Below are 14,530 nucleotides of genomic sequence, written 5' to 3'. Positions count from 1 at the left end.
TACCAGATATATATGCATCACAAAGTCTAAAATCACTGTATTGCATTAACAATAGCCATCAGTAATAGTAAGCTGCACTGCATATTAAAACACAGATTTTTTTTTTTATTATTATTATTGATTCTATTAATTGATTTGATATGACATTTAAAAAAAAAAAAAAAAAAAGTTTTTGTAACATGACTGAAGTAACGATTTCAGACAGAAATTGCTGATAGGAAAGTTTAATTCTTTACAGGTTTGTAACCTGAGGATACATCTGGAAGAAAACTTACTGTGAGCGCCTTTCTTTAAGTGCACTCACTCACTCCTTGTAGTGTGCGCGTCTGTGCGCGCGCGCGTGCGTGGGCGTGTGTGTGTGTGTGTGTGTGTGTGTGTGTGTGCGTGCGCGCGTGGCAGTGCATCTTCTCACTAACTGCAGCCACAGAGCAACGGTGGCAGCGCGCCTGCGCAGTGCATCCAGGGGCTCGGCGGCGTTCGGTGCTGAAGTGGGGCGGATGGCAGAAAAACAGCGGCGATGGACGTTACACCGCGGGATCCCCGCGTACGATGTCGTTAAATGAGCATCGGGACATCGCGTTTTCACACCCGTCACCCTCGGACGCTGACAGCCCGACACAAAAGGGGTAAGACGCCGATTCTTTCTGGCGCTAAGTGCTCCGCACGGGGCTGGCTTAGCCGACGTTAGCACGGCGCTAGCTGTTGCTCGGCTGCCGCCGCCGCCGCCGCCTCTCGCAGCGGCAGATAGCGGATCTCCGGTTGTCGGCTAACGCTAGCGAGAAGAAAGTGGGTGGTGGTGTTTGATTTGTGGGGAGAGAGAGAGAGAGAAAAACAAACAAAAAAAAAATGTCTGCGCGACAGTTAGCACTGCGCAGCCCTCTTGTCTAATTGCGTTATCATCCCTCGGTGGTGTCAGCTGGGAGGGGATCCCCCCCCCCCCCCCCTCTCTCTCTCTCCCTCCCCCCCCCTCCCTCTCTCTCTCCCGGCTGGACGGACCTGCAGCAGCGGGCTCGGATGGTTCGGCCAGCTGCAGAAGAAACCATGCAACAACAACAAATAATAAAAAAAATAAAAATAAAAATAAAAAAAACCCACAAGCCCAGCCCGAGCAGTTAGCCAGCAGAGGCTAGTGTCTTTACTTCTTTATCTGGAGATACGCACGGGCCTTCGGGCAGATGCAACAGATCCAGTGTTTGCGGCAGTGCATCCACCATCTGACGACTTCCTCACTTTGAAGAGCACCCTGCATCTGCCGAGACTTTTTTTTGTTTGGTTTTTTGTTTGGGGGGGGGGGGAGCACCCTCACACTGCAGTCTCCCATGGGTGTGTTGAGTCAGAGGAGGGTCCAGGTTGTGTTGCAGCTACATCCTGGGAGACTTCCTGATTAATCGCATTAAAGCTGCTTCATACAAGGTGGTGGTGGGGGGGGGGGTTAACACGATAACAGCTGGTCTTATCAACATGGTGCTGATGGATGTTATCTGCTGGTTGGACGGAGGATGTTCAGTACACTTCAAGCAGCACCGGTTTGTACGTTTGAAGCAACATTTGAAAGACCCCTGTGAGCATTGAGTGATGTATTGTGGGCTCCCAGCTGCTTTTACATTTTTAAATAAACAATAACACCATTTGATTATCTACTTTTTAGTAAAAAAAATAAAATTCTCTGGTTCAATCTAAGCCTGCAAATAAAAATGACTTCCGTTACCGATTATCAGCCAACTATTGTCTCGATTAATTGATCAGCATTTTAGCCAATTCATTGTTAGACATTTGTAAAAAAAAAAAAAAAAATCCAGCTTTAAGTCTTCAAATATCTTGTATTGTGTGTTCAACCGTTACAAACCCAAATAAATAACATTTTCATTGATTTAAAGCTGATAAAGACTCGATAACTTGCTTAAAATTAACTTGACAGATATATTCCTTTTCAATATAGTTAAAGATTAGTTTGCCTCCAGTTGACCAATCGATTAATCAGCATGACAGGCGTCCGAAAGATGCCACTTTCATGCCAATCCTGTAATCATTTTCTTTTTTTTTTAATTTTAGGAGGCACTTTATTAAAGTTACTGCGTGGCCGTCTCAGTCCTGGGAAGAGGCAGCGGAAAATCTCCCAAGTACAACGCAAAAGCCTTATCTTTGCACACAGCTACGCAAAATCATTTTTCATAGCAGTTTGATATACAAGGGAAACTTTTGTTTTCAGACCAGTTTAAACTGGCACGATCCGATGCTGGTGCTCTCCCTCACCGAGTGACTAGTTTTACAGCAGCGCAGCGCTGAGCCGAGCCAGTGTGTTGGGTCATATGGGGAGGGATGGTCACGACACGTGAACTCTCGGTTTTGTTTCGCGCTGCGATTTGTCTCGTTCGACGGCAACAGGGTGGAAATGAGCTGCAGCGTGTTGAGACAGAAATGAAGGATAATTCAAACAGGGCATTACACAAACATAAGTGGCTGCAAATCGACTATCTACAAGGATGTTTGAGGCAGCTGTAATAGATTTGATTAGTTGATTTAGAGAATATCTGTTGCTCTTCTGTTTTTTTAACTTGCTAATTTGAGTGTCTTAAGCTGCAACAGACTAGTGATGGCTCGCAACATAAAGAGTCTCCAGGGTTGAGGTCAGCATGTGAACACTTCTAAGCTCGCTGTTATGAGTAAGCACTTTGTTGGAACAGTAATTCCTGTATGAAAAACAGGCAGCGTGAGGGCAACCAGGGAGGCTCTGCAGCCATGAAGCTTCCTTCAGGGACACAATCCAGCATACGGCATCTGACTGTAAATGAGTGTTTCCGTAAGCAGCTCCAATGATGAGCCGGATACTTTCCAGGATGAATGTTTAAACTAAATGTATTGATGATCCGTTGTTTTCTGCATTCTGTTCATTTCCTGGTTTTTGTTTTTGTTTTCTCGTCTTATTTTGACCACATCCCTTTGCTTATCACAGTTCAATATCCGTGTGGATTTTGGCTGCTGAAGTGTCGAAAATATGTTTGAGGTACTCGGATGATTTAAAAAAAAAAATATTATTATTATTATTATTATTGATTAATACTGTGTCAGTTTTCAAATACATTCACTATTGATTTAGTTTGGAGATAGTTTTCCAAAGCATATGGAAATGTCTTAAATTAACTTAAATGTATCCAATTTCCAAAGATATAAAACTACCAAATCTTCAAATTTTTACCAGAAATAAATGGAGAAATAACTTTAATATTTAACTGATGACGACTTTGTCCACAATAATGTTTTTGTCAATCAACTACTCGATTAATCAGCAATTTATTTTAGCCCTTAAACAGTGTGCCTTCTGCACAGTTAGTCCACTAGAGAGCATTTTGTTTGAAAAGTCGGTACATACAGTATCTCTATCACAATTCTGGTGAAAGAAAAGATATTATGGGATTCTCATCCAAAATGTTTTTAATACGTGATATTTGGCTGTTACATTATTATTAGTTTGTTTTAAACTGTTGAATATTTAAATAATATAAATTAAAAAAAAAAAAAACACTGTTGTTGGAGCTATAAATCTCACTTTATAAATCTGGTCAGATGACATTAAGTTTTTCGAAACTCACTGTAGCATTTGCCACTGTGCGCTTGTGTTATTATGTAAGATGTATTTCTCACCAAAGATAATAATCTTTGTTACTTTGCGTATAAATTGATTCTGTTCTCTGACCGTGAAGCCTGTTTTTCTTCGCCCTGTGTGTTTTTCAGATGCTGTACTTTCACTGCACCCTGTACACTGAAGTCCATAAATGACCCTTTCACCGAGACCCGAGAAAGCCTAGGAGGCCACAGCGAGAGAAGCAACAGGAGCGAGTGAATTAAGGAAACGAGGGAAGGAAGTAATTTCATCTCACCTCAGCTCTCTGGTCCCTTTCTGTGCCAGTCGGTCAGGGATGGTGACAGCAGTAACCTCTCTTCCCTGTGGTGAAAACAACCTCCTCGCCTTGTCCTGCTTCTCCAGCACGCCAACAGTCAGTCCGTCAGCCAAACAGACACTCGGACAGTCCACCAGTCAGTCACCTCGTCAACCAGCCTGCACTCATCCAGCAACCTATTACCTCACACCATGACTGCTTTGTCTGACCTGTGTTTAGGAACTCACTAATTCATGGTAAGTTTGACGTCCATCCAGTATGATTGTTGTCAATACCCGTGTGCCTTAAGGTGCAATACCACTGATGGTCACTAGGGGCTGTCATTCACTAAGTGTTCTGGTGGTCCGTCGGAAAATAATTCCACAATTACATATTAGGCCTCAAAGAGAGGTATGTTTGAGGGCGTGTGTGGTCTGACTGACATGCTTGGGATGCAGTCAGGTTTCGGGTACATTCAATTCAATTTATTTGTATTAATATAGCCCCAAAGCACAACATGAGTCATTTCAGGGCACTTAACACAGTAAGGTCCTTTACAACAAATTCTTACATGAGCAACAGCCGTAAGGAAAAACTTCCTTTAATCAGCAAGAAACCTCAGACCGAACCAGATTCAGAGGGAGGGTTGGGTTGAGGGGAGAGCAGAGAGAGAAAAGAACAGCATAGAGAGACAACAAACTGTGTCGTGGCCGTAGGGTTCTCTGTCAGATTTAGTCTGACAGATCCAGCGGTTCAAGTCGCAGCTTGCATGTTGCAAAGCTCATAAAACGAACCCCTACGGGCCGGGGGCGGTTTTGCACTATGAGGCACTTCTGCATTGGTTTAACTTTTCAGACCCGAAAACTACATCCACTTTTATATACAGTCTATGGATCGTATGCAAACTTGAGAGAGGCTGTTGAACTTGCAAACGTGTCTACAACTTGCTATTTTTGAAATGAAACATTTGATGGTGAGGCGAAGTGAAGTCTTCAACGTAGAGCCAGTGATTGGATGACATCCTTTAAGTTGGTAGCTTAAATCTTACGTTACTCTCCACATGAAACATGAAGGAGGTCATCTGAATACTTTACAAAACCACTGGATGTATGGCAGATGTTGTCGCTCTCTTTTTCCTTATGTCTTTTTGTTCCCTGTCATCTCATTGTGTTTGTATTTCCACTCCATATTTGCATGTCCTGTCAATGCGGCCTCCTTCTCTGGGTTTAGAACAAAGCCGTACCCTCGCTGTCGTTTTGCATCTAGCTGCCCTTTTTTTTTTTTTTTTTTTTTCCGCCGGTACGACCTATTTGCTGAATAACTGACGTGCCGATCCGCTGGTCAGGCGTCAACATTTGCATACCATGTGCGTCCTTACCCTGCCATGTGTCATCATTGTAGAAAATAACTACATGTGTGACAGAGTAGGACATAAAAGAACGAGCGCTCCTCTGATGGTACTGAAGCGCAGTTATTTTCATTTTACATTTTTTTGTTCTTAAATGAGACTTTTAATTTGAACCATGACTGTACAGGTAAGAGTTCTGTTTCATTAATTCTACTTAGTTATACCAAGACTGCAATTAATCAGGGCATTTTTCATGCTACAACCCTCGGTGAAATAAAAGCTGAAATGCCCCAAACTGTGGAGTGCAGTCTGTGGTAACAAAAGAAGAATTTGTTCTGATACGGCGTCCTCGTCTCAGCTGATCTTTGAAGTGTTTCCTGGTGTAGATTTTGGCTGTTGAAGGAGCTGGTATAGTTTCAGCCTATACTGCACTGTGGGATACAGGTTTTCCCGGCCTGTTAAGCTCATGAGAAGCGTGATTAGAGGAAGATGATAAAGGGCACTGCTAGACTCTACTGTATGTTACTGTTTCAGGCATCAGAATGAGTTCTTAGAGAGTGGTGTTTTTATTTAGACTAGCCTAAATGGTTTTAAAGCACTATGAAAGACTGGTGTGTTGGTAAAGTGTTTCTTCTCACCGCTTCTACCGACAAGGGCGACGCTACTGGTACGTTCACCGTCAAACTGTCTCTAAAGGCTTAGATGACCAGCTCAGGATTGTCCATGATGACTTTAAGGCAGAAAAAGATGGTACTGTGTAGTTATTGGTGCACAGTTCTGCTACCCGAGGTTGAGAAGTACAACTGCAATGGCAGAGAAAGAAGTCTTGCATGGTTTGTACCCAGGTTTGTTGAAACTTAGTAGCCGAGTGATATTTTATGAAATCATAACAAATAGTTTTTCCCTGCTCACATTTTAGAACGATATTGGTCCTCTCTTTTTATTCAGTAACATTATTGATCTTTTAGGTAGAAAAGTGTCCTAATGAAATATGGTGAGAGTGAGGTTTAAAGTTGAGATGAGTCGTCAACCAACTGAAAATGTATTTGCCTACTATTCTGATAATCAATTGATCATTTTAGTCATTTTCAAGTAATTGTTATTTTTTTTTTACTATATTTTGATATTTTATTGACCAAACAATTCATGGATTCATCGAGAAAATAACTGGCAGGTTAACAACAGCAGACTCGGAGGATTCGATTCAGTCAAATCATAAGATTCAACAATCAAAAGTCATTTTAAGCAGACCAGCAGTGTGGATCGGCATTAAATTCAGTCATTTGGACGCTTATGATCCCAAGACGATGTATCTTTAATGATTTTGGTGTACACCAGAGAGTCGTGAGTGTGAGCGTTTTCTAAACTGACATGTCCCATCAATTATTTATATGGATGCATTGTCATGAAACACGGTGCCTACATTTATGTTCCTCTCAGGGTGGCTTGTAATAACTTTGGTGATAATGCATGTAGCCCCACCATCAGGTCAAACTTTTAGTTTGTCTAATACTTTGCTCTAGGATCAGAGGGTGAACATAGTAAACATTATACTTGCTCAACAGCATAATGCTTACGATGACTTGCTGTTGACTAAAGTGGTTTTTTTTTTAAATTTTATCTATGTTTCACTCTATAAAGAGAAAATTTAAGAAACAAACATCAAAGTGTTAGCAGAAAACGACACGATGCTTTGGTGTCACTTAAAACAAGTCCGTCAGACTTCAGCATTAAATTCAACGTGACGACCGGGTCGCTGTTAAAAAGATGCAGCACATTATTTAAATTTGTATGATCTATCCCTGTTTAAATCTTTTATCTCCTGCTTGTGGATGCTGGTTGTTCCACATTCTGAGGCAGCAACCAACCAGACAGAAGATACATGTAGAAAGAGCTGAAAAGCTTAATATGTATGTATGCGTGCATGAATGTGTATTTATTGTGCATGTGTGACTGTTTGTGTATGTGATCTGTAGATCCTGTTTTTCTCTCTTGTGTGTGCACCCATTGAAATGCATGTGTACAGTCTGTCAAAGATGAGTGAAAGACTTGACTTCGTGCCAGAAACCCTCGTACCGTACAAGGAAGGGAATCCTCTCTGTCCTGCCTGAGTGCTCCCTCTCAATCACTCTCACACTCTCTCACACACACACACACACGCGCACTCGCGCACTCACTCATCACACAAGTTTCTTTGATTTTTTTTTTTTTGATTTTTTTTTTTTTTTTTTCCCCTCCCTCTAGTATAATGTACTGCTGGTAGGTAAAAATGTAAAACACAGAGTCCAAATTTCCAACCGTGTTCTCCGTTCTGGTGTTGTTCGTAGTATTTAGCTGTGTTTATTCTCTTTGTGTATCCACCGTGAAGCCCCGCAGTGTGAGTGGAGTGGAGATGAGAAAAAGGCAGGCGGCTCATATTGAGGCCCCACCCCAGGCCCCTGGACAACCCCGGCCCAACACCTGCTGCCTCTGCTGGTGCGGCTGCTGCAAGTGTCTCTGGTAAGAAAGCGCTATACTTTAGCACACTACACAGTGGTACTACTGCAGGCGGTTCCGAGACGGTTCCTGTTGCATGCGAACGGTGCGCAGCATCGTGACGTGCATGCAGCAGGGGGGAAGCTCTGACCTTTGTCAGTCACTATTCCAAGTTTCATCACTTCATTGAAAACAGCACCCGAGTCGCACGTTGTTGTTTTTTTTGGTGACCGTCGGTCCGTGCGTATCTGCGATTTCTCCATGCATCTGAAACTTCAGCAGAGAGCCGCATCACATTTTGTGTCGACGTTTTGGGGAACCGAGAGAAGTTGCAGGGAGTCTCCTGTTCAGTGAGTAGGGGTGGTGGAGAGGGACGTTTATGTTGTTGCTGGTAAGAAACTCGTGCGTTTGTCACGTTTGTAAATCCAAGTGCCGTCGCACCATTTAGGTTGTTTGCACCCAATGTTTTCCCTCAGACGCCTCAGAATGTCACAGTGGAACTCGGTGTTGACGGTCTGACCCCGGGGGGACGAATTAACGGTGACACAACCCGGGAATACCAAAGAAAACTCACCTGGTAGCGCTTCTGACTGCATGCCGTTGTTTCGGCCTTGGACAGTAACGTTCTTCCCATCTGAAACGCGAAGGTCACTCAAAATACCTCGCCCGGCTCATTGATTCATCCCCGTAGACCTTATGAAGCATTTCAAGGGTCTCTGTTGCTAAGAGTCAAAATAGTGCACGTCAAAATCTGATTTGGTCAAAGAGACATCTAATAGGTAATTATGATGAGCGGGTGTTTTTGTGTAATAGTTGGTTGTTTATTTTTTTACCACAGCCGCAAAAACGCCGTGCACACGGACTTTCATTTAAAGCAGCAGTCTTTTGGGCTTTTGCGGAGGAATGAAAAGAAACTGTAAAAATGTGTTTGTTAAGAGATGGGATTCAACCCAGTGTCTTAAGTTCAGCGATGGCCAGTCCCCTTCCCACAGCACCATGCGGCCACAGACACACACACACACAGAGCAGATGAGATGGTATCAAAGGCAAGGCCGTGGCAGCTCGACTACAATTAATACCAGAACTGAAAGAACCAACTAGTAGGTTGACAAAAAAATAAATGGACAGTTTTGGTAATTATTCTTTCAACAAAAAGATCAAAAATTCTCAAAATAGGAATATTTGCTGCTTTTTGTTTTGTCCCGTATTAATGTGAACTGAACGAGCCCTTTCAAAATGTCAACTTTGGTAAATATTTCAGTGGCGCCCGGATCATTTTTGAAACATTCAACAAGCAAAAATGAATTGTTTCATTAGTGAAGAAAATGATGGAAATATGAGTTGATATTGAAATGAGAATTTGCTGCGGCTTTAATTTCTACCTTCTTCTGAAGCGCATTTAAACGGCCTCAAATTAAAGAGCGCGCGCCGGCACAACGAAAAGCGTGGCGGTATCCCAACGCGTAGAGACTGCACGGTAGGTCAGAGACTCGCACAAAGACCTCGCCGCACCACATCGCCCCTGAGCAAGGCACCAAAACCAGGAGCCGGTATGTAACTCCCACAGCTGCCTCGCTGTGGCTCCACTGTGGCCGGGAGAGAGGAGTGAATGAAACATTGTTTACAGGCAGTGAATGGTGAATGCGCTGCTTCTTTCACACCACTTCATCTGAAGTGGTGGCAGCTTGTGGACTGTGACTCCGCTGTGTGTTTCTCAGTCAGATGCTGGTGTCGGATCTCCAGAAAGAGCCTGGAAAATTGTCCTCGGTGCCCTAGATGTTTATTTATTTTAGTGTTTAGGGCTGGAAAGGATACTTTGTCCGGCTTATGTGACACAGTTAAGACTTTTGTACGAGCTACATGTAAATCGCTGAATGCCGTCTTTGTCAGTTTTCTTTTTTTTTTTTTTTTTTTTTACTATCACGCCAAGTCAAGTTGAAGAGATGTGTGTGTATCGGAGATCTCGATGTCTGACGCTGTGGTGAAGTCTTAGGACTTGGGAGTGAGTGTGTGCAAAAGTACCAACGGGTCACAGCCCATTTTACATTTTGTTCCCCGCCCCTCCCAAGGCCCTTATCTGGTTGGGGTTCCTTTTATTTCCATCCACACATCACATGCAAAACAGCTGTGAAGAACAGCCTGTATATTTAGCTGTATTGTGAGTGCGCCGGGGGGGGCTGTGGCTAGCTTAGCCCATTACTGCCGCACAATGGGGACTTTGACAAGAGACAGCAAGAGGAAGGAAAGATCTTCCATGGTGGGACAAAAATAGACAGCTCAGTGTGTGTTGCATTGTGGACTCGGCGAGTGTGACTGAGCTACGATAGACAGAGAGGCTGCCGTGTGTGTTTGGAGTGTTTGCATAAAGACTTTAACTGAAGCCTTATTGTTTCACCCCACTGCGATTAACAGCTGAAAGACTTGAACGGAGTAAAACTTAACGACTGACGGCGGCTTTTATTATTGATTTATCTGTCCGCTATTTTCTTGAGCAATAGTTTGATTTCCTACAGCTTGTTTTGTCTTGACGGATATTTAAAAACCAAAGATTTTCAGATTACTGTGACATTAATGAGAAGCTGTTACTCAATAATGTTTGCGTCTTTGCTTGGGAAAAAAAATTACTTTATATTGATCACATAATCAACGAAGGTAATCGGGTGGCAATTTTAGCTATAGACTGGAGATCAAAACTTGGATCATAGCCCTTTATTAATACTAGGCTGCACATGGCGGTGCACGATTTCAGGATCCTACAGTTCCCACAATCAATAGCTGTAAAACTCCTTCAGAGCCGCGAAAGACATAATTATGCAACAAATTTTCACAGTATTAGTCTTCGTAACAAGCCGACTAAACTTCATGTGTAAAGTCAGTAAATCTAATCGAAGAAGAATCAGTAGTCTCAAGGCTCTAACATGGAAAAGTAGAACTTATACCTGTGCAAACATTTTGAAGATGAAATAAGTTTGAGAGCGAGATCTTCAGCTTTACTAGTATACGCGTTATACGTCATAGTCTAAAATATGAAGGGGTTATATGCTCGTACACTTCTTGCTGTAACCTCTCCAAGGATATCTGTGAATGCATTTCTCTGTGCGTTTCTGATCGTCAGGATTGTGGGGCCTTTCTTTATCTGCTGATGCTCAGTCCCGGCCCTATATTTAAACCACATATCTCCCTTATCTATTCGCTTCCACACGAAGCGGCTGCACAGCACAAATTTAGTTTAATGCGGGCCTGCATGAAAGACCAATCTACTGCTGAACAGCAGTGCACAAAGCGAACTGCATCACAGGTTTCGTTTAATGGTTTCGGGTGGCGTCTTGTGTTTCGCCCTGTAGTGTTTTGAATTATATCTGTGGAGAGTGAAGTTACGAAATCTTCGTGGAGGACGGTTGAGACCGTTTCAGATGCTGGGAAACTGAAATGTAGAAAGTGTTTATTGACCCAGAGGTGCTATGCTCGCTGACAGTTGCTGGTGCGTGCTGTCAGTTTAGATAGAATTGATTTGAAACTCCCGGCTGCCGTCTATGCGCCCGTTCAGCTGCATGATTCACCTGCTCATGACGCTGCACATTATAAAGGTTTAACAGAGTTCAATGGGGTATTTTGGCAGCTGGTAAAGTGGACCGAAACGTATTCAGATGTAACTTGAACCCTCTTATCTACACATTGATCTTACAATAACTCAAATCAGATCCGTTTTAACTGACGGAAACATGACCGGGCTTTTGTTTTGGCAAGCGTAATCATTTCCAGTCTCTCCTCCAGGAATGACGACAGGATTGAGAGGAGTGAACGACAGACCTGCACCAAGATGGACAGTATTGAAGCTGCTGAAGAACAGTAAGTACAGCCGTCGTCCCTCCGGCGTTGCCTGTCGGCGTGATTGTGTTGGTGTGCCTCTGTTAATCTCACGCCACGGGTGTGTGTGTGTGTGTGTGTTCACTTGTAGACACCCCAGTCTAGAAGAGTTGCTATCGTGGGCGCGGAGCTTTGAGATGATGCTGTGCTCGTTGGAGGGCCGGGAGGTCTTCCGGGAGTTCCTGCGCTCCGAGTACAGCGAGGACAACCTGCTGTTCTGGCTGGCCTGTGAAGAGTTGAAAAAGGAGGCGAATCCCTCGGTGGTGGATGAGAAGGCCAGGATCATATACGAAGATTACGTGTCCATATTATCGCCCAAAGAGGTGAGCCGCACAGAAATGGATCTTGAAAGTTGAAACGTGAAATCAAGAACCTTTCGCAGTAGCATGCGAGCGGCAGGGCTGTCGAGTCGGTCTTTGGTCCAGACTGACGTATCTCAGCAACTCCTTGATGAATTGCTGCGAAATTTGGTGCGGATGTTTATTGTCCCCAGCGGATTAATTCTACAGACACTCTTCTGACTTTTCTTCGATAGCTGTAGATTCTTGGTCTTGTTCAGAATAACGATGTCCCAATCTGGTTTTTTTTTTTTTTTTTTTTTTATAAACAAAGTGCCAATCCGAGACTTGTCCAGCTGCCTGGTTCACCCTTATACTTCATTGAAACTATTCAAATTCATCCATTGTATGTGGTTGATCGCAGCTCTGTTACTACCGTCTTGCCAAATGCTCATAAAAAAAAAATTTCCCCTCGGGGATTAATAAAGTAAATACCTACCTACCTACCTATTGCAGACAGGAGGCTGTTGTGCTGTTTCTGCATGCATTTTTATCTCAGAATTTACATCCCGCCACAAATTGTACTCTCGGTTTATGACACCTGCACGACAGCTGACGAAAAACAATGAATTGGGTTAAATGTAGGTCAGCGATACCAATCAGTTAAAAACGCCTCCATTGACCCTGATACTGATTCTCTTGGGACATCCCTAAATCAAATGTTCTGCACATCTTCCTGTGGACTCTTGTGTCATGTCTCGATAAAGCCACGAACACACCAGTTACTAAATGACTTTTGTTCACTTCGTCTAGGTGAGTCTAGACTCGCGGGTAAGAGAAGGAATAAACCTGAGCCTGGCGGAGCCCAGCAACGTGATGTACGAGGAGGCCCAGCTCCAGATCTACACCCTGATGCACCGCGACTCCTTCCCCCGTTTCCTCAACTCCTCCGTTTACAGAGACCTCCTGGCCAGCAGGAGGCGCACCTGCCTCGACCCCTAGGCCCCGCCACCCTCCGTCATTGCCATCGTACGCCAACAAGACTACTACTTAAACTTCAAATACTACTATGGTGCCAGAAGTCGGGTTTGAAAAATCTCTCCCTCTTTTTTGATTGAAAAGACTGAATGACATCCGAGATAGCTGGTTGGTTTTTTTATTTATATTTTTTAAGCAATTTGTATCCAGTTCTCCACTGGAGCCAGGTCGGCCTTTGCTGGTTGGTTATTGGTCAGTTTGAGACCATTAATGCTGGCCAGTGATTGTTTTAATAGCAATTTGTGCTGTTTGTTTCGGGTGACTGGCCGACCCACGTGTCAGCTATCGGTTGAAAACGGCCGACCTAATGGCCGGATGTTGGTTAACTGTGGACAAGGACTCCTCAGGCGGTGGGGACAGAAAGAGAGAGAGAGACACAAAGGACAAGCCCACTGTTCCTGTACTGTAATATTTAGACCTCATGATTTTTACCCTCACTTTAATATTCTCTGTCTTTACTCATTCTCGTTCACATTTTATTTCTTGTTTTTCTACGTCTGCCCAAATTCCTCAGATGTGCTGAATTCTGTTCTGCTTTTAATTTCTTCACTGTCCAAACGTGACGCCCAGTTGTTTGGTGGGAGTTGGGGGCGTCTCTGCCCATTTTAACCAGTAGAAGCACTGGCTCTGCATGCAACTCTCTCTCGACAGTAGCTTGACGATTTAAGCCGCGGACTGCAACCGGGTTTTTTTGGTTTTTTTTGAATATCGGGAGTTATTAAGGCGGGGAGGTCGTCTCTCTGTCGGGCTGTCTGTGTTCAGTGAAGGGAAAGAAAAGAAAAAAAAAAAAAAAAAAGTACACTTTTTCACGATTTTGAGCTTACCGCAGTTTTTTATTGAGGAGATTTGAAGGCGTCTGCAGCACAGGCAGCAGCGCCCGTCCGTCCGTCCGTCCGTCCGTCCAAGCACTTTCCTTCTTTAGGATTCTTTAACTGGGAGAAGTAAGGGCTAGAATTGTGGTTGGGCAGCTACATCTATTATTATTACTCATGAACTTGTAAACAAACAAAAAAAAATCTCCTACTGAGAAAATCACAATGCCTTTACACGTAAGGAAAGGCAGCACAAGCGCTGCTGGAGTTCTTCTGGAAAGCAACCACAGTTTGTCCAATGATCCCTGCCTCCCATCTTTTTTTCCCCCCTCCCTCCCTCCCTCCCTCCCCCTCCGACCATCACAGCCTGACAAGCACAGGTGCACAGTGTGTGGGGGGGGGGGGGGGAAGAAAAAAAAACACAGCTGGAGAAAATATAGAGACCCAAACTGACTCCAGATAGTCACCTACGTTGTAAATTCTTGAGCAGAAAATGAGGGTTTTACTTTTTAGCGTTTCCCAACGAATTAAGCATTACGGAAAGCTTGGTAGAAACGGTAGCAGACGCCGCGGGCGCCGATGTAATGCCGAGGTTTACCGCGCCCTGGCCTCTGTCTGTAAGGCTTCAGCTTCAGATGCTGCAGATGACACGATAGTTCTTTGTTCCCGGACGTCCAGTGCGAGCAGATGTGTTAGTCGGGTGCCAAACATGATGTCAAAGATGCTGTGAAAAGATATTCGATGTGACTTGTCGCCAAGCTGTAGTCTCGGTCATTTCGGCGCGTGGTAGTCCTTCAGTCAGCTACTGCCTGTTCAAGACACACGTTTGTTTTT

At 43.8% G+C, this 14,530-nt stretch overlaps 1 protein-coding gene across 1 annotated transcript; it reads left to right on the top strand.

Annotated features, from left to right (window-relative positions):
* The first annotated feature begins 466 nt into the window (after positions 1 to 466).
* rgs17 (regulator of G protein signaling 17) lies at positions 467 to 14,100 on the top strand. Its single transcript, XM_069144428.1, has 6 exons — positions 467 to 626; positions 3,733 to 4,135; positions 7,595 to 7,725; positions 11,476 to 11,550; positions 11,660 to 11,891; positions 12,660 to 14,100. The coding sequence occupies exons 2-6, from the start codon at positions 4,133 to 4,135 to the stop codon at positions 12,846 to 12,848; spliced, it is 630 nt and encodes a 209-aa protein (XP_069000529.1). The 5' UTR covers positions 467 to 626; positions 3,733 to 4,132; the 3' UTR covers positions 12,849 to 14,100.
* Positions 14,101 to 14,530: the final 430 nt, after the last annotated feature.

The sequence above is a fragment of the Embiotoca jacksoni genome, unplaced genomic scaffold, assembly GCF_022577435.1.
Source record: "Embiotoca jacksoni isolate LCO1_2020_lvr unplaced genomic scaffold, fEmbJac1.0.p SCAF_12, whole genome shotgun sequence".
NCBI lineage: Eukaryota > Metazoa > Chordata > Actinopteri > Embiotocidae > Embiotoca > Embiotoca jacksoni.
This window is presented reverse-complemented; position numbering and strand designations above follow the sequence as displayed.

What these genes read in the sequence shown, in the direction of transcription:
- rgs17 (XM_069144428.1), top strand. An exon ending in GGCTGCTGCAAGTGTCTCTG is followed by an intron (nt 7,726 to 11,475) that starts GTAAGAAAGCGC and finishes TCTCTCCTCCAG; the next exon opens with GAATGACGACAGGATTGAGA. An exon ending in ATTGAAGCTGCTGAAGAACA is followed by an intron (nt 11,551 to 11,659) that starts GTAAGTACAGCC and finishes GTTCACTTGTAG; the next exon opens with ACACCCCAGTCTAGAAGAGT.